This window comes from Alosa pseudoharengus, unplaced genomic scaffold (genome assembly GCF_046254945.1).
Source record: "Alosa pseudoharengus isolate Yale_2024_CS ecotype anadromous, Long Island Sound unplaced genomic scaffold, YU_APseudo_1.1 YU_APseudo_1.1_scf_15, whole genome shotgun sequence".
NCBI lineage: Eukaryota > Metazoa > Chordata > Actinopteri > Clupeiformes > Clupeidae > Alosa > Alosa pseudoharengus.
The window spans coordinates 29,668,397-29,688,349 of NW_027468620.1; the positions used below are offsets into that span (position 1 = coordinate 29,668,397).

General features: G+C 42.6%; 1 protein-coding gene across 1 annotated transcript in view; it reads left to right on the forward strand.

Annotated features, from left to right (window-relative positions):
• Positions 1-19,953, forward strand: part of ablim1a (actin binding LIM protein 1a) — a 48,542-nt gene that overhangs the window by 17,901 nt on the left and 10,688 nt on the right. The window contains exons 3-13 of the mRNA XM_076286216.1: positions 3,693-3,876; positions 5,626-5,735; positions 8,967-9,093; positions 9,330-9,423; positions 11,003-11,090; positions 11,337-11,395; positions 14,294-14,371; positions 16,014-16,172; positions 16,414-16,458; positions 16,832-16,867; positions 17,336-17,465. Of these exons, the coding sequence (XP_076142331.1) occupies positions 3,693-3,876; positions 5,626-5,735; positions 8,967-9,093; positions 9,330-9,423; positions 11,003-11,090; positions 11,337-11,395; positions 14,294-14,371; positions 16,014-16,172; positions 16,414-16,458; positions 16,832-16,867; positions 17,336-17,465 (1,110 nt within the window). The remainder of the gene's footprint in view (positions 1-3,692; positions 3,877-5,625; positions 5,736-8,966; positions 9,094-9,329; positions 9,424-11,002; positions 11,091-11,336; positions 11,396-14,293; positions 14,372-16,013; positions 16,173-16,413; positions 16,459-16,831; positions 16,868-17,335; positions 17,466-19,953) is intronic.

Genomic DNA, 19,953 nt, shown 5'->3' on the forward strand with positions numbered 1-19,953 from the left:
TGGTCAGGATGCTTGGATCAATGAGCAGGGGAGAAGGAGCAATTCTCTGCTGTTGCTTCCTGTAACTCACCGGGTTCCTCCTTGCATAATGCACAGACAGCACAGAGGGATATTGATTCCCTGAGAAACAGAACATCCCTTCATCTCAGATGATGTGTCTCGCTGCTATTTAAACACCCGCCGGTAACTTTGTCCGCAACATGTGATTGGGATGTTGATGAAAGTCATCCATTCAGATCTGTCTGTGTATGTTTTTTGTGTGCATGTATGTGTGTGTGTGTGTGTGTTTGTGTTTTTGCGTCTGTGTGTAATACAACTGTAGAAGTCTTTGTTTACATCTTGGTGTTTTTGTCGATATCATTATGGCAGACGGCTCTCAGAGATTTGGCCCAGCGTCAAACAAAAGGGCTGCTGCAGTTTGCTAGTATGACTTAGGCGCTTAGCTGGAACAGGCCTGCAAACAGAAGAGCCGTGAGATGCTGCGCTGGGTGTCGGTTACATAACGGCTCCCTGCAGTTCAAGAGCACCAGACAAGCCTGTGGCTCGCTGAGCTCCGCTCGTTTTCCAACACTGGCTGCGCAACTCTCTCAATAAGGCTGGACACCACTTGTGGTACCAGCTGTGCTATTTTACATATATTGAGGTTTATGCTTTCAGGTGTAGTGTCCGTAGTGTTTAGGTCCGAATTTAGTCTCTGTGATGTTCTGGTGTGTCGTCAAAGAAATGTACAAAATGTAGTGGACAGCTTGGTCAAGTCATATGAAGTGGAAATTATTTTTACAGGATGTGTTACACACTTAAAATGGATTACAGGAAGACATTTCTCTGAAGAATGACTCATCAGTGTGATGCTAAAAGCAGTGCTGGAAACGGAGCCAAACCCTGTTATTTCTGTGTGGGTCTTGGCATGCTGGTTTGACCGGTGTTCTTGCACACGGCAGACTAGTATTCTAAAGCTATTTTTGGCAAAGGTTAGATTCAATGAATGTAAGAAATAGTGGACAGCATATGCTCTGTAAAAAGTGAAGCCACCATAAGATGCTAAAAAATGGCACAGATGTAAACAAAAATGTTCAGTAGTGAGCAGTCCTCGCTTCAATTGTGCCAATATGACCTTACATGGCCATCCATTTTGGCTTAATATCTTTAGAATGTAATTGTATGATGCCATGCTGTTCAGATAAGACTTAATACAAGACACATGCTCAGGTTAGACTAGTGTTCTAATGGTTATACCAGTGTTCTAGTGTTCAGGTTAGACTAGTGTCCTAGTGCTCAGGTTAGACTAGTGTTCTAGTGGTTAGACTAGTGTCCTAGTGCTCAGGTTAGACTAGTGTTCTAATGGTTAGGCTAGTGTCCTAGTGCTCAGGTTAGACTAGTGTTCTAATGGTTAGACTAGTGTTCTAGTGTTCAGGTTTGACTAGTGTTCCAGTGGTTAGACTAGTGTCCTAGTGCTCAGGATAGACTAGTGTTCTAATGGTTAGACTAGTGTTCTAGTGTTCAGGTTAGACTAGTGTCCTAGTGCTCAGGTTAGACTAGTGTTCAGGTTAGACTAGTGTTCTAGTGTTCAGGTTAGACTAGTGTCCTAGTGCTCAGGTTAAACCAGTGTTCTAGTGGTTAGACTGGTGTTCTAGTGGTTACACGAGTGTTCTAGTGCTCAGGATAGACTAGTGTTCTAATGGTTAGACTAGTATAAGTAAGTATAAGTATATACATACTCTTTGTGTCCTTAGTGTCCTAGTGCTCAGGTTAGACTAGTGTTCTAATGGTTAGACTAGTGTTCTGATGGTTAGACTAGTGTTCTAATGGTTACTTGTGTCCTAGTGCTCAGGATAGACTTGTGTTCTAGTGTTCAGGTTAGACTAGTGTCCTAGTGCTCAGGATAGACTTGTGTTCTAGTGTTCAGGTTAGACTAGTGTTCTGATGGTTACTTGTGTCCTAGTGTTCAGGTTAGACTTGTGTTCTAGTGTTCAGGTTAGACTAGTGTCCTAGTGCTCAGCTTGGACTGCACTCTTAAAACTAATGTGTTGAAAACACAACTTCTTCCGATAGGGACAACACATTTGTTTTAAAGGAACACTAGGCAACGTTTTTGTGTTAATTAATCATCTTCGTAAGTTGGTATATGGTTAAATGACTCATTACAGGGCAAATGAAGACTCTCTCGCCCGCCCCTACTGCCTGTAGGAAGAATATCCCGCTTGCAAGTTCGGTGTATCCGACCCGCCGACCTTCAGTCTCACAAAGTCTCAGACATCGCGAGAAGCAGGATCAGTTTACATCCTGCATCCTCAGCACAGAGGCAGGCTAACGAAACACTAGCGATTGCTGCAAACGTGTGTTTAATGGCAGAGCCGGCGAAGAAGCAGCGAAAACCCTTGACGGAAGATGCAAAGAAAAGGAAAAGAGCTTCAGACCGAGTGAGGGCTCGCACACGTATCGACGCGTACAGACGCTAGGGGGAACTTCGTAGAGAAAAAGCATCAGACTTGCCTGGTGTCCCTTTAAGAGTGTAGTGTTCTAATGGTTAGACCAGTGTCCTAGTGCTTAGGATAGACTAGTGTTCTAGTGCTCAGCTTACTGTAGACTAGTGTCCTAGTGCTCAGGTTAGACTATTGTCCTAGTGCTCAAGTTAGACTAGTGTCCAGTGGTTAGACTAGTGTCCGAGTGAGGGCTCGCACACGTATCGACGCGTACAGACGCTAGGGGGAACTTCGTAGAGAAAAAGCATCAGACTTGCCTGGTGTCCCTTTAAGAGTGTAGTGTTCTAATGGTTAGACCAGTGTCCTAGTGCTTAGGATAGACTAGTGTTCTAGTGCTCAGCTTACTGTAGACTAGTGTCCTAGTGCTCAGGTTAGACTATTGTCCTAGTGCTCAAGTTAGACTAGTGTCCAGTGGTTAGACTAGTGTCTGAGTGCTTGTGCCCAATCTGCTGTCAGATCTTGAGTCTTGAACTGAGTCAAGAACTGACAGTTCAACACCTGTTGTTACATATACAGTATAATGTTTGATTTTGTATGAAAACTGTGGTGTGTTGTGGAATATATTCCTTATGTCTTCACCCAAACAGTTGAGTAGCGGGTTTGGTAGATTTCCCTTGAACAAAATAAATGTTTATGGAAATATTGCCTACAGTTACATATACAGTATGCTGCAGTCAGAGGCGAACATCCCGGTTCCAGAAAGTAAAAGTCCAGCCAATATATTTGTTCTACCTGTGCACTTAACACAGGTGATATCACTGGTCGCTGGTTTACTAAATAGTTGGGTCAAATACTTGGCAGGACTATAACTTTCTGAACCTCGGATGTCCGCCTCTGACTGACTGTTCAAAACTTTGGGGTGACTTACACATTTCCATTCTACTCCATTAAGGACAGAATGCCAGCTGACTGCTTCTCCCCTACATGGTGTTTGCAGCTGTGGTTTGGGTCACTGTCCTCTTTTTGGCAGGAATTGGCTCTAATCAAGCACCATCCACAGGGTGTGGCATGGCTTTGCAAACTGGAGTGACAGCTGCCTTTCTCTAAGATTCCTCATATCCTGTAGACATTTCCCACTCTTGAGTCTAATGACTGTTGTGATGTGCTTTCTGTTGTATTCCATGTGTTCAGTTCAACTCTGATCGGTGTACGTGTGTCTGGTGACTTTTGTGTGTCTGTGTGTGTGTGTGTGTGTGTGTGTGTGTGCAGTGTGTGGCTGTGACCTGGCCCAGGGCGGCTTCTTTGTGAAGAATGGAGACTACCTGTGCACTTTGGACTACCAGCGTATCCATGGCACCCGCTGCAACAGCTGTGGTGACTTTGTGGAGGGAGAGGTGGTCACAGCGCTGGGGAAGACATACCACCCCAGCTGCTTTGTCTGCACCATCTGCAAGTAATGACACACACACACACACACACACACACACAAACACACACACGCACACACACAGGGAACCAGAATCTAATCACACTCACTCACACAGCACATGCCAACACTACAAAGATGTCATTACAAGCACCAAAAAATAAAAATATGAAATTATGTTCATAGCCTTATACACAAAATTGGTCCCAGAGGTCTTGTATTACATTAATGGGGGAGAATATCTTGTCCATATGGTACGTAGGCCTACAGCATAGTGGTATGGGCAAACAGCAGACATAAAGGATTGACAGAAAGTGGAGATAGATAGTTAAACAGATAGTTGAGATAGCTATTTCATTTCAATTTTAATTTACAGTTTTTCTCAGTCACTTTGGTGCTTTTCTCAGCTCAAAATGAAAATTCTCATAACTATTAGTTCAACCTCCACAACATTTAGTCATTTGTGCACATCATAGTAGCAATTTCTCCTTCCTCTGAACAAATTGCAAATGCTTTTGAACATGTATCAGTTGCTTTGTTATGTCAGTCAAAATTAACTATACTTATGGATGCTGAATAGTCATTCCCAATAAAACTAATAGTCTTCATTTCATTGCTTGAGTCATTACATACAAAATTGGTCAACTAGTTATCAAATTCAGAATCAAAGTCACAATGCTGTAGAATTGCAAAGAGCATATACAGTAAAAGTGTGAAACGTACATATTCAGTGTCTTGTACTCACTCCCCCAACTACAGCAATTTGTAACTTTACTGTAGTTTTCAAATGGCTGTACAAGTACTGTATAGTGCAGCTGTCTTGAGCATTTTCAGGTAGTGTCACCGAGTTCTGACCTTTTTTTGCATGGGAAAACACTAAGAGCATAAACTTTCGTAATGAAAACATGACAAAGCCATTTGACTATCTTGTTCATAAACGATGGTGTCAAGACTTCTCATTTTGATGACACTGGCAGTTTCATTGACATAAATACTTGCTTTTGAGAAATGGACTATCCATTTTGAGCAAGTGACGTGCTTTTGCAGGTTATCCACTAGGTTTTGCAGTTTCCACTAATTGTTTTGAGAAATGCACTAAGTGCTGTGCAAATGTTACTGCAATAGTGATGTGAGAAAAGCACCAAAGCAACTGAGAAAAACTGTAATTTTACTTATAAAGCGCCAAAACATTACACATGTCTCATGGCGCTTTACAGAGTGTTAGACAATTAGAGAAAAGAAAAGAAGGCCCATGGGTAACAGGGGCGAGGAAAAACTCCCTAGAATTGGAGATACATATAGGAAGAAACTTCAAGCAGATCCACGACTCAAGGGCCTGAACCATCGCCTAGGGTCAGTTACAGAATAGTAAGGTCTGTATACATGATAAATGCATAAGTTAGTCAGATGCAGAGAATAGAACATGGTGTTTGACGCCACCTGAGGTGTATAGCTAGTTGGAGAGATAGATAGTTAATTTGACAGATAGTAAAAGTGATAGTTAGTTATACAGAGTTGGGATTACTATTTAGTTAGTTGAGAAAGATAGATAGATAGATATCTAGATAGTTTGACAGATAGTTGAGATAGATAGATAGATAGTTATACAGATAGTTGAGATAGATAGAGAGATACAGTAGTTAGACAGATAGTCGAGATAAATAGATAGATAGATAGATAGATAGATAGTTAGACCGATAGTTGAGATAGATAGATAGATAGTTAGACAGATAGTCGAGATAGATAGATATATTGATCGTGCACTTTTCCTCACAGACGACCGTTTCCAGCGGGGGACCGAGTCACCTTCAATGGCAAGGACTGCCTGTGTCAGAACTGCATCCAGCCCATGTCGCCTGGGCCCAAGGACTTCACAGGATCCAGTGGTAGGACTCAGTCCTCAACTCTTGCACGTAGAAATCATGGATCTATGGAAATTACTGCATGTGTTTTAGTTAAAGGTAAACTATGCAGTATTGGCAATTTCCTTACTGTTTTCTCGGTTTTTGCTTCTTTTTCGCTGGCTCTGTCATGACGAATGTCTGAGAAACTCCATCGCTACCTTTTTCTAGCCGGTGCCTGGCGTGTATGTGTATTTGAATGCAGTAAAGCAATTCGTTACACTCGTTATACTTCCTGACACCGAGGCCGTCGCCCCGCCGGCCCCCGGGTGGTTTTTCCGCTCACAGGCGCTAGGGGGAAGGGAGACGGCCACCAATCAACCCGAAAAAAGTCATATAACCATTCCAATGACTCTGAAGCTGTTAAATGAAGGCAAATTAAGCTAAAAACTTGCATATTAAGCTAAAAAACCTGCATAGTGTGCCTTTAAGTGTTCCAATGTGATATGCTCCTGGGGAGGATCTGAACTTGCTATGGTTCTTTGGTTCTGATAAATGGTTCCCTGTAGGCTCAGGGTTCCTTGTCTTTGCTGCCTTACTGTATTCAATGGTGAAAGCCCATGTAGAGCTACATGGGTCCAAATGCCATGTTGGAAAATGTATAACTCAATGTTTAAGCGTTCACTGTTCATTCTGTTATGACTAAACATATGACTAAACAATATTATCGGTAACACTTTACAGTAAGGGTACATGAATTATCATGAATTCACACATGAATTAATTCATGATTTATGTATTACTTCATTCCTTAATATATCATGAATCTTCATGAATTTACATGAATTCATAGTCTGTCATTCATGACCTCATACATGAACAACACATCAACTAAAGCATTAAGTATGGTGGGCACATCATTATGATTTATTAAGAATGATCATGATGACTTCTTTTTCTGCCAAAAATGTAGTCATCACTACTCAAATTCTGATTTGAACACAACTTGTACAGTTCTCTAAACACATCCCATTGTTCACACTTTAGTTGAGGGGCCACAAAAATGATGAACTCTTGGGTAATTACCCTGACATTCATGTAATCATGATGATCATGCTTAAGAAATCATAAATCATAATAATAGACCCACCGTACCTGATGCTTTAGTTGATGTGTTGTTCATGCATGAGGTCATTAATGATGTTTTCTAAACAAAGTTCGGGAGGAGCCCTTAGGGATGATTGACAGCAATTAACTCACCTGTCTTCCGCCGCCAGGGTATTTAAGCCGGCCTCCTTATCCATACGTCACACGCCGCAGCACTCGCAAAATTATCACTCCTCCTCCCTTTACTCCTCCATTTCACTGATAGCCCAGTTACGCATCCTCCTTACACTGGGGGGTGCAAGCGGCCATCGCTCTATCGCGATCTCAGCTTCAGGCATTCCATGACCACGGCCAGCTACCATGCCAAACACGCGCTTAGCTTATACACTCAGTATAGCAATCATGCCGACGGGCGAACTAGTGAAATGAGAGACTATGAACTCATGTCGATTCCTGATGATTCATAAGATATAAAGGAATGAAGTAGTGCATAAATCATGAATGAATTCATGCATGAATTCATGATAATTCATGTACCCTTACCGTAAAGTGTTACCATATTATCTGTGCATAACCATTCATAGGCCTGTTTTAAATGATCTCTTGATATACAAGTGGAATGGACCCTGCACTGATCATTGGTTTGAATTGTGTTTTGTTGTGGTGTACTCAAAAGTCTAAAATGTCTCTGCAAATTGATGTGTAGTCCCTGTCACTTTAAAGTATGTACATGTATGTCATTGGGATAGCTTGAATTGGTGCGCAGTCGCCATTACATTTTTGGATTTACTAGTGGTTTGGTTTTTAGATTTACTAGTGGTTAGTTTTTTTGGATTTACTAGTGGTTTGGTTTGGTTAGCTTGTGAGACGGGACATCTGGAAAAGGCCTGCTCACCCAGCATAACACCCCCCCCCCACACACACACACACACACATTCACACACACACACACACACACACACATACACATACACATTCACACACACACACACACACACACACACACACACACACACACACACAACACGCCTTCTTCAAAGAGAGTATTGTGTGGCGATGCATGGAAGTCCAAGAAATGCTATCATAAAATATGCAAAACCATCATCCCTGCATTTCTCCTTTCCCTCATTTCTGAAAATTCCTTTTTTATGTTGTTGACCTATATTACATAGATACAGTAATGTAAAATAGATATTATGTGAACATCCTATTCCTTTTTTACGTTCTAATTCCTTATTATGTATATCTTTAAATGCAACTGTAATTTGCATTTATTTTAGTTTCGTGTGTCATGTCCCTGCACAGCCCAGGACCAGCTTGGGTTTTTTGGTGTAGCCGTAACGTTTTCCAAATCTGCTGTTACGAATTGCGTCGCTTTGGATTAAAGTGTCTGCTAAATGCCAGTCAACTTTACCTTTATCCACAGAAATAGCGCACATCGCTAAAGAAACACAAGAGATAGAGACAAGAGATATCTGGGTCTTAGTTTCGAATGGGAAGATGTGAAGTGTCATGTATGCCAAAGGGCTAGCCACAGTGCATTTGCTATTTAAGACTCTCCGTTTCTTTTGCACAGTTTCCAATGTAACCGCTTGCAATAATTCAAGGTCTAAAAAAAGGGAAGGCAGCAGCTATTTTGCTTTTAATGCCTCTCTTGACATTATTTGTGGTGTTCCCTGGTCAATATTATTTATTTACCTTTCGAGGCTAGCAAAGCTGCTAGGAGAGAGCGATCCATCAGAGAGAAGAGATATATTTGAAATATATCACTGGACAGCACTATTAGACAAACTGACATAGCAATTTGCTATTTCATTTCTACAATAAACTGTCAGCTGTAAATCAAAATGTAACTGGATTGCTGATGGACTGGGCAATCCCCCAATCCACTCAGCGTGAGTATGTCCAATTTAAGATCCACTCATAATCTCATCGTGGTGTATTTGTGTTTGGCATTGTCTGTGTGTGTGTGTGTGTACACGTATGATTGTTTGTGTGTGTGATTGTGCGCACAATGCACATGTGTGTGTGTGTGTGTGTGTGTGTGTGTGTGTGTGTGTGTGTGTCTATGTGTGTGTGTGTGTGTGTCTGTGCATGTGTGTGTGTGTGTCTGTGTGTGTGTGTGTGTGTGTGTGTGTGTGTGTGTGTGTGTGTGTGTGTGTGTTACAGGTTGTGCTGGGTGTGGCAGAGACATTAAGAATGGCCAGGCTCTCTTGGCATTGGACAGCCAATGGCACCTGGGCTGCTTCAAATGCAAGGCCTGTGGCAAAGTGCTCACTGGAGAGTACATCAGCAAGTAAGTCTTAGACACACACACACACACACACACACACACACACACACACACACACACACACACACACACACACACACACACACAGTAAGACACACAAACACAAACCTGCAGTATTTACAAACAAAACCCCAGACCCAAATGCCAAATGGATAAAGTGGATGTTAAGCCTTAAGTATATCAACAAATGAGAGGCAATGGCACAGACAATGAAATCACTCTGTTTTTGTCTTTTGTAGAGATGGCGCCCCCTACTGTGAAAAAGATTATCAGCTCCAATTTGGCGTTCGCTGTGAAGCATGTCAGCAGTTCATCACGGGAAAGGTGTTAGAGGTAGGCAGCAACACACTGGTGCTCTTCTGAATGTGGCTTTTCAAGCCTCCTCAGGATTTGCATGTGCGGAGAAAAGAGTCATATACTGTAAGAAGTGATGCAGTGTGATATCATTTTGTTGCAAATCATTATGCCAGTACACTCTACCACAGTGCTTTCTTTCTCTCTCTCTCTCTTACACACACACACACACACACACACACACACACACACACACACACACACACACACACACACACACACACACACACACACACACACACACACACACATACACAGACATATAGCTGAGTTGAGCTAATTGGCTCTCTCCAAACACCATGACTCCACCACCCCCACTCCACTCACATACACACACACACACACACGCACACACGCACACACACACACACACATATAATGATTGGACAGGGCATGGTAGATAGGATCCAACATTACCTTTGGCATTCATCCAGTTGGAGTTAAATACCTTAGTCAATAGTCAGTTACACACTCTTGCAACACATTACACACACATGCACGCGTACAAACAACCCACACACACTCACACACACTCACAATTCACACACATGTACGCGTACACACAACACACACACATGCACACGTACACACAACCCACACACATGCACGCGTACACACAACCCACACACATGCACACACACTCACAACCCACACACATGCATGCGTACACACAACCCATACACATGCACACACACTCACAACCCACACACATACACACGTACACACAAACCCACACGCATCCATGCATACGCACAACCCACATGCACACACACTCACAATACACACACATGCACGTGTACACACAACACACACATATGCACGCGTACACACAAAACACACACAACAGCATACTGAAGAATGAGGGTACTCCTGTGGCAGCTTACTTTCACATAACACACAGAGAGCAGCTTAATGCTGATATGCTGCCTAGGTGTGCTATTTTCACATTTATGTGTGTGTGTGTGTGTGTGTGTGTGTGTGTGTGTGTGTGACTATATGTGTGTGTGTGTGTGTGTGTGTGTGTGTTTGACTATATATGTGTGTGTGTGTGTGTGTACTTAATTTTTATATGTTGCCTAGGTGTGCTATTTGCTCATTTGCCTTCTATACTTCACCAGCCTCTACAAGTCGCACTTCATTTGACTATCACTGAGTTCATTTGCACAGCAGTTAGAGATATCCTTACTAAAGCATGCCTTCATGACAGGATGTAATGCTAAAGTCCCTATGATATGTCCCCCTTTGCCTGTGTGTGTGTGTGTGTGTGTGTGTGTGTGTGTGTGTGTGTGTGTGTGTGTGTGTGTGTGTGTGTGTGTGTGTGTGAGAGAGAGAGAGAGAGAGAGTGTGTGTGTGTGTGTGAACAGTGTCATAAAGAAAGAGGGTACTCCTGTGGGCTGTGGCGGCTTACAATTGTTTGACAGAAGTTTACGGAGAGCAGCTTCATGCTGACATGCTTCCTACTAGTTTTTCCTCATGCATGATTTGTTGTGTGTGTGTGGTTGTTGGCGTGGGTTTCTGTGTGTTGGTGTGTCTGTTTGTGTGAATTGTGTTTCCTCAGGCAGGAGATAAGCATTACCACCCCAGCTGTGCCCGATGCAGTCGGTGCAACCAGATGTTCACCGAGGGAGAGGAGATGTACCTGCAAGGTAACCCAGCTCATCAAATCAGCTAACACTTCTCAACCACATACTGATCACATTACTATTAAATATCTATAATATTGATCTATTTGATGGTAAATGCATTTGTTGACTTGATTAGATGCTTAAGTTTTGATATTCTTACAAGTGCAAAACAAGTCATCAATACTTCAGCAGAGGAGAACACAGTGCATGTTTCACATTCTCATCAAATTTGACTGTGGACAGTTGAACATTGTTTTGCTTGTTCAGGATCTACAGTCTGGCACCCCAGCTGTAAGAACTCCACACGCACAGAAGAGAGGCACAGGGTAAGAGAATGCTGATTATGCTTAAATGTTTATGAATGTTCTATGTTAAATGTTTGTAAATGTTAAATGTTTCGACTTTGTCAAGCCACATATGTATTTTGTGATAGATTCTGTAGAATGTTTTGTGACTTAATATTCTGTACGTGTCAGTAGCTGAACAAGTGTTACTGCCTTGTAAACGACAGGATCTTTCCAGCCACTGCTGAGCCCTTGAGCAAGGCACTTTGCCCTGAATTGCTCTTGAAACAATAGCCCTTAATTATTATTTGGCATATGTCAGTTACTTTGGACAAAAGTGTCAGACTAATAAATAAGGTAGAAGTAAATCTCTGGACACTGGAGAAGTAAGGCCAATCTGATCTGCTGTTTGTAGGGTGAATTCTGGACTTCTTACTTGTGTGTGTGTGTGTGTGTGGGGGGGTGTATGGTGATTCTAAAGGCCCAGCACAGGGCCCCCCCCCCAATAATACTACCGGTATATATTATAGGGGGGCCCAGAATTATTGTCTGTCATACTGTCTCCATTGTTTGTCACCATGCCTCTACGCTTTCAAGCCTTCGAGCATCAAGATTACACTGAACTGTGCAGACACCAACGTCCTATTTTTTCTCAGTTTTTTTGCCCCAAAACACTTATTCCTGATGGGGTAGGCTACTCGGTCATGGGTGGTTCCCTCCAGAGCTTACAACGGCGTACTGCCAGCAATTCTGGTTTGACATCACGCGGATTGATATTTGAAACAAACTCCCGTTCCCCGTTTCGGTGATTGGCTGTTACAGTTTTGTTATGTTTGGGGGACAGGCTTACACCACTTTGTTTCCAGTTCACTTCACGGAGCTTGGACTGTGTATGAAGATTGTTTTTGTTCGTACCCATGGAATGGAAAGCTAGCAGATTGTGATACTCCCTGAATGTGACAAAAAGTGTGAAATCGCATAGATTTGCTAACGGCACTTTTAAGTATGTAAGGGTGTAATAAGATCCACATTAATAAATTATAACTGCGTCAGATTTCAAAAGTTGATTTAAAGCAAGCAGATCATCGTCAAGTTCGAAGGGGTTCTGCTCAGCATTGTTGCCTGGTCTCCCATAAGTTAACCCATAAGTCTGCCTAACACTGACAGCCTCCGTTTGAGTAGTATGACCTCCGTGACAGACAGTTATGAGGACCTGACGTCTGCAATCAACCTCCCCCCCTCTTCCTTCCTCCACAGCTGTTTCTTCCATCCCTAACCCTCCTCCACAAAACAGAAAGGCAGGTACTGTATTAGCTGTATCAGTCGTATGAGGGCCTCACCTCACCTGGCCTGGCCTTTCGCTGCCCCCTGGTGGCGGCCAGCAGCACTGCCACGTCTGTGTCTTCCATATTGTCTGGACTGGCGTTGCATAACCGTCTGTCTCATACAGTCATTGGGCTTTGGGAGGTTGTCTGATGCCATTAGTGAGTTTCTCAGTGTGTGTGTGTGTGTGTGTGTGTGTGTGCATGTGTGTGTGTCTGTGTGCGCGTGTGTGTGCATGTGTGTGTGTGTGTGTGTGTGTGTGTGTGTGTGTGTGTGTGTGTGTGTGTGTGTGTGTGTGTGTGTGCGTGCGTGTATGTGTCTGTGTGTGTGTGTGTGTGTGTGTGTGTGTGTGTGTGTGTGTCTGCGTGTATGTATGTGTGACTGTGGGCCTGTGTCAGCATGTGTGATCCTCACTGCGGTTGGCTGGGGAAAATGTCCATCATCAGTTGTCCAGTTTCATTACGGGGCCTCACATGTTTTTGTTTGTACTCTGTCTGTGTGTGTGTGTGTCTGCACAGAAACTCGCCGTGTCTCAACCACATAAACAACCGTAACCAGCCTTACCTTTACAGGTGTTTCACACTCTCATGGCCACTCATGCGGCTGCAAGCAGTGGCATTTATCAGCCACCTTACCGTTTCAACTTGGGACATGCACATCTGAGCAGCGTCTGGGGGCGTTGATCATGATGAATGACCTGCAGAATCTCATTCATTTTGCATGTGACAAGACGAATGGCGGCATTCGGGAGTGGAGAATGTGGTTTGCATATGGGAGGCATTACCCCATTTAGCATAGCTGCAATATAACGATAGGAGTTTTGTCACCAGGAACGCTTGCAGGTTAAGGCTCTGCTCTCAAAAGCAAGGGGGAGATCCTGTTTTGGGAATCAGGATACATGTTTTGGGAATAGGAATACATGATTTCCCCTAATTTGTGTTACTCTGCTCCAAAACGTACCGCTCTTATTGAAAATGATCCAAGTACTGCAATATTTTGGCATGGTTTTTAGTGTAGCTACACTAAAACTAGTGTACAGTATTCCAATCCGGGCCTTCAATGCCTTCAGTATTGGGTTTAATAAAATGCACATTTGCAAATTGGACATAATGCCTAGGGTCACCTGCTAAACTGGACTGTGAATTTTCTGAAACCATGGACTGGGTTTGACTTAACGTAAAGCTAACAGATGCTTCTGGAGAGACGGCCTCTTTCTGCCCCATTTTTTATTCCGACTGAACTTGACACCCCCGTCGACAAGCCAAAGGGTGGATCCACACAGGAAATGGATGAATGGGAAAAGCAAAGCACCTCGGATTTGACACATTAGCCTTTCTGTGTGAATCCACTCCACCCCTTCCGCCTTGATAGACAGTTATAACACAGCACATGCTTAGGACATTCATGACAGTTCCTATCGCCACCTGTCAGTGACTGCCATGAGATGACTCCATGTGTGCGATGTTATAACAGATCTCAGGTCAGTTGTGAGGCTATCCGACACAGGGGTTTCAAGTAAAAATAAAGTATGATCATTGTGTCTGCTCCGAGAGGTATAGTGTCACAGAGAGAATGTTTGGACATTTTGAGGGTTCTAATCTCTTTCCTCTTTCACAGCCGACGCGCTCCTCGTCTGAGAGTATCTGTTCCCGACCTGCTTCAAGCCTACCGGGCTCACCGGGTCACACCATCTATGTGAGTCCCCCCTGACCTCAATCTGACCTCTGACTTCTACTCTTGACCCCTGACCCTGAAACCTCAACCAACTCCAACTTTGTTTTTGAACAATTAGACAACCTTTTCAACATAATTTCAAGTAAATTATGATGCCATCTGCTAAAATTCTGAAATCAAAATGATACATTTTACATACACTCACACAAATCAAATTCAAGTTAAGGTCAAAGTCAAATTTATTATGACCACCGCGCTAGCGAAGCGGCGGTCATATAGTTTTAGTTAGAGATTTTTTGCGGAGAGAAAAGACGGATATCATATTTTGTACCGCTTTGCGGTACATCTAGTTTTCAATTCTGCTGTATGTGTAAGACATATAGAAGATTGAAATTGTGTTTCTCTCAGGCCCACAGTAGGGTAAACAACAAGCTACAGGTAGTTAACCGTTGTTATGTCAATTGGGAAAACTGCTAAAACCACTATCTCCTTGTTTTAGAATATCTCTGCTTAAACACACAGTTTATATCCAGCTCTGAGCACTGCAACTGACACAGAATATTTAGTCCTGTCCTGCCACGTGCCCTTTGGCCTGTCATGCCAGACAGGAGTTGAGTCCAGTTCATCAAAAGAGTATTTGAGTGGACTTTTGCCAGGCTCCAGGATTAGGCGTAATCCCCATGTGAAAGGAAGAAAGCTTGATGGCATTTCATGCCGTGTGCATTTTGATGAACCTTTGAAAATATTTTTGCATCACGTTGTTCCTTACTTTGTGTTTCTCATTTTATTCATTCTTGTACAACTGCCATATGGCTAAAATGCACTGTGCTAAGGCTGGTCTATATTAATACAGTGAAAAGCAGCTTCACTGTTCTCTAGCGAAATGTTATAAATGGCCTTAGTTTGTCCTTGTTGTATAGAACACCACGTAGAACACTTTGTTCATGTGTCGTGTACTGTGGTAATGAGATGAATTTACTCTAGTTTGTACATTTAAAATTAGCGCAAAATCAGGTAGTAGGCCTTTAAAGTTATATTTAATTCTATATAGATATGACATGGGCAATGTGTTACCATATGTACTTATATATATTAGTTTTTATATATATATGAAGGGTTCAGATGCAAAAGCCTCTAAATGCCACCTATGTCAAAAATGAGATAAAGATGGTGAGGGGATGCTCTCCACACATAGTATACGCTAATCAAATAATTTAACTTTTAAACCCACTAAATACCACTCTCTTCCTGGTCTAAAATGTCGATTTATAGGCAAAAACCTATAGGAGCCTGAATTTAAATGCTCATTTAAAAGAAAAGTGGTCAGACGGATTTAGAGGGTTTTGCATCTGAACTCGTCATATAGACCCTTTCAAGAGAGTTCCATTATCAGCATCATAGTTGGCCCCACAAGTAGATTGGGACCCAAATAGAACGTTCAAGCATTGTTTTATTGTTGAAAGGGTCTATATATATATATATATATTTATTCTTCTGCCCCTGCTTCTTGTAGTATACTGGGTTGTTGTCCAGATTCCACAAGAGCCCGTTAGTGACCAGTTTTAGTAGCTTTTGTGTTGGCACAGTCCAGTAGGTCTTATGGATGTATTTCAATGCTAGTTTGTGTATGTCTTTGTGAATGTGTGTCTTCTTCCCCTTGTAGGCAAAAGTAGACAATGAAATCCTTGATTACAGGGACCTAGCAGCCATTCCTAAAGTCAAAGCCATTTATGACATTGAGCGTCCAGACCTGATAACCTATGAACCCAGTTATACCACCAATCTGGAAGAGAGTCAGGAGGGCCAGGAGAGTGTGGGAGAGGTAAACCGCCTGTGTGTGTGTGTGTGTGTGTGTGTGTGTGTGTGTGTGTGTGTGTGTGTGTGTGTGCATGTGTGTGCGTGGGTGTCAGAGAGATTAACCACTTTCACCGAAAACATCTGTGTGTTTTTGCGCCACACGTTAATTCACTATGTGTCGTTAGTCCCTACATCAGTAGAACGTGTGATGAGGAATGCATTGTTCTCTTTGAGGCATCGTTGTCATGCCTACCTTGTGTTGACAGCTGCACACCTCCAGACGAGAGCGCTCCCCCATGCCCGATGACCGAGTAAGTCAATCACTGTCTCCAGTTAGATTAGATTGCACCAGCTTTATTGTTTTTGCACAAGTAAAGTGCAACAAATGCAGTTTTACATCTAACCGGTAGTGCAAATAGCAGATAAAGTGCTGTTGAGACAGTATTTACAGGATAAATAAATAGTTGTTAATAGAATAATAAGTATGAAATAGCATGTCGAGAGTTCTAATAAGAGTTCTATCATTAATTCCTCTGAATCTCTTTGAGCGGAAATCAAACTAAAATACTGTATGTAGTGCATTTGCTATTGCTCAGGTAATAGATAAAGACACATGTTTTATAGTAGAATGCCCATAGAGGAGTGATAATCAAAGCCAATATTTTTTCTTTAATAATATTTCAGTCATCCAGGACAATGTCACCCACGCCATCTGCTGAGGTGAGTGAAACTTACATATGCCAGCAAATGGCTTCCATCTGGGAGGAAGGGACACACAAGCTAAACACTACAGGAGCCAGGACTTTTATTTGTGATCTTAATATTTAGCAAAATCTGACTATGTATTATTAAGTGTCAAAAACAAAACATATATTTGTCATACATACATACATACATACATACATACATACATACATACATACAGAGCCTTTTCTGTTTTCCTTAAAATGATTACACTCTTGTGTTTGGGGAACTCTCTAGAAAGGCTAGAGGGAATGTGTATCTGCAAGGGTATGATATCATTGTGTTTTGGTTGCGATGCTGGGCTAGTCCACTGCATGAGTGAAGTTATGTCAACATGTAGTGTCAAGTTAATTAAACACATGTTATGTCAACAATCTAAATAAACATGACTCTACACGTTGACATAATTTGGCTCGGTCAAAGCAGATTTCTCCTCTCTCTCAGGGTTATTATGACCTAAGGGAACGCATCATCCAGAGATCCACCAGTCAGGGCTCAATCGGTTCGCCTGTCTTCAATCGCCATAGTTACACACCAACATTGTCACGGTCGCCACAGCATTTTCATCGGCCTGGTGAGTCCTGTGTGTGTGTGTGTGTGTGTGTGTGTGTGTTTGTGTGTGTGTGTGTTAAGACATATCTTTAGTGGTTTTAATAGACTTCACCATGAAAAAGCACCACCTTCTCAGGCCATTTCCCCATTTCTGAAAAGATTATCACAAGCTATACTTCAGCATGATTGGAGTATTGACATTTTGGCCCATATTAGGATATTACAAACAGCATTGAGTACCATTAAAAGTGATGCTCAGGGTTCTGGTCATTTGTCAAAAGCATTTGATCTTGAGTACTATTAAGCAAACAAGATGTGAATCTCAAACTCCTCTGATGACATGACCTAAGCATGATCTCACACATGGATGATCCTTGACCCTTTTCAAACATGAAAACAACCTACTCTAAAGCACCACGAGACTGTTTTTGGGACACACCAGTTGGCTTCCCGCTGTATAAAAATTCTGATCTACCCACCCCAACTTCCTGCTTCACCTGCAGGTAGAGCTTCTTTTTCTCACTCCTCTCCTCATTGGGCCACATCCTAAACCATCCCCTAGTATCCTACCTCCTCAAACCTTCTCATTGGGAAACATTCTAAACTGTCCCCTAGTATCCTACGTCATCTCCCCTCCTCATTGAGCTACTACACAGCCCCCCTAGTATCCTTACTTCTCTACCCTCCTCATTGGGCCACGTCCTAAACTGTCCCTTAGTATCCTACCCCCTTGTCTGAAGTCCTTCTCTCCTCTGATCTCCACTCCTCTGATTGGAGGAGGCACTGAGCCCTCCAGCGGCCGGAGCTCCCCGCTCTCTTCCCATTGGTCAGACAGCCGTCCCACAACCCCGCCTCTCTCCCTGACCCCTAAACATTTCCACCTGCCAGGTAGGAGACGGAACGCACGCCTGTAGCGCGTCGTGAAGAGTGGCCGTAGTGGAGCACCGGCAGTATGTCACACGTAGCCCAACACTGCTGCTTGCCTCCACTAGAGCACCTCAGCTTGTCTCTGTTGCTCACCGCTATCCCCATCAATTTGTTTATTCACCCATGCATTCATTTATAGTCATTCATTCATTCAGTATAAGTATATATATACTCTTTTGATCCCGTGAGGGAAATTTGGTCTCTGCATTTATCCCAATCCGTGAATTAATGAAACACACACTAATCCCAGCAGTGAGCTGCCTGCAACAACAGCGAACCGGCAACCCTCCGGTTACAAGTCCGAAGCGCTAACCAGTAGGCCACGGCTGCCCCATTCATTCATTCATTCATGCAGTGTACACTACTGGTCAAAAGTTTGGGGTTAGAAATTTCCATTCCACTCCATTATAGACAGAATACCAGCAGAGATCAATTACATTGTTTTTTTTAATCAGGGCAGCAGTTTTCAGATTATGTTATGTGCTTACATAATTGCAAAAGGGTTCTCGACTTGTAGAAAGAAAAGGCTGATCTTTAATTCAATATCTACATTGCCCATTATCTGCAACCATTCATCCAATGTTCCAAAGGCACATTCTTTTTACTAATCTGATATCATTTTAAAAGGCTAACTGAGAAAACATTGGAGAACTCTTTTGCAATTATGTAAGCACATAGTGTAATCTGAAAATGTATGTCCTGATTAAAAAAAAACCAATGCAACTGATCTCAGCTGGTATTCCGTCTATATTGGAGTGGAATGGAAAGTGACCCCAAACTTTTGACCGGTACTGTAGTTCTCTCATGAATCTGCTCTTGGTACCCCAGCCCAATGTGTTTGCAGTTCTTCTGAAGTGAAGGGCTTGTAAATTTACTGTAGACAGTAGAGTCATTTCTTTATTTAGATGACCATGGGGACTCATTAGATTGTAGAATGATTTTTTCGCACCAATACTGGAATAAAATAGCTGTTGGCTTGTTGCACTGAATGCAAGCACGCTCTCTCACACTCCCCTACACTGCACAATGATTTGCACACGTGGCTGTTTTAGGTCCCTGTAGATGCCCACAGTAAGTTTTGGCCTGGGTGATCTGTCAGCACATTATCCCACCAACAAAGACACACAGGTCTGTGAGAAATCCACTTCAAACCTGGGCAGTTGGTTATGAGGAAGAGTTGGATCTCAAAGGAACGTGGCAACATTTTTTTGAAAAAAAAATACAGCGCCGCTGTAACCTCACGGGATGAAAAGAGTATATATATACTTATACTTACTTATACTAGATAGCATGACACATACCTTTCTCTTCGCTTTGTGTGCAGTAGCCCAGTCTGACAAAATTAGCTTGCTTATCATAATTCACTGGGTTTATACTAGTTAGAATAGTTAGCCTGGGCTATTGCAGGCACAGAGTGAAATATATATCCTCCTAACTAGTAGGGGTAGACAGCAAGTAACCAAATTTCCCAAAAAGTTCACACATTATTTTAAGCATGGCCTTCACAGTCCTGCACAGGCCTCTGTTTGGTGTGCTTGTGCTGCAATGGTTATTTCTGTTTGCTGAATCTTTCCAGGTCCAGT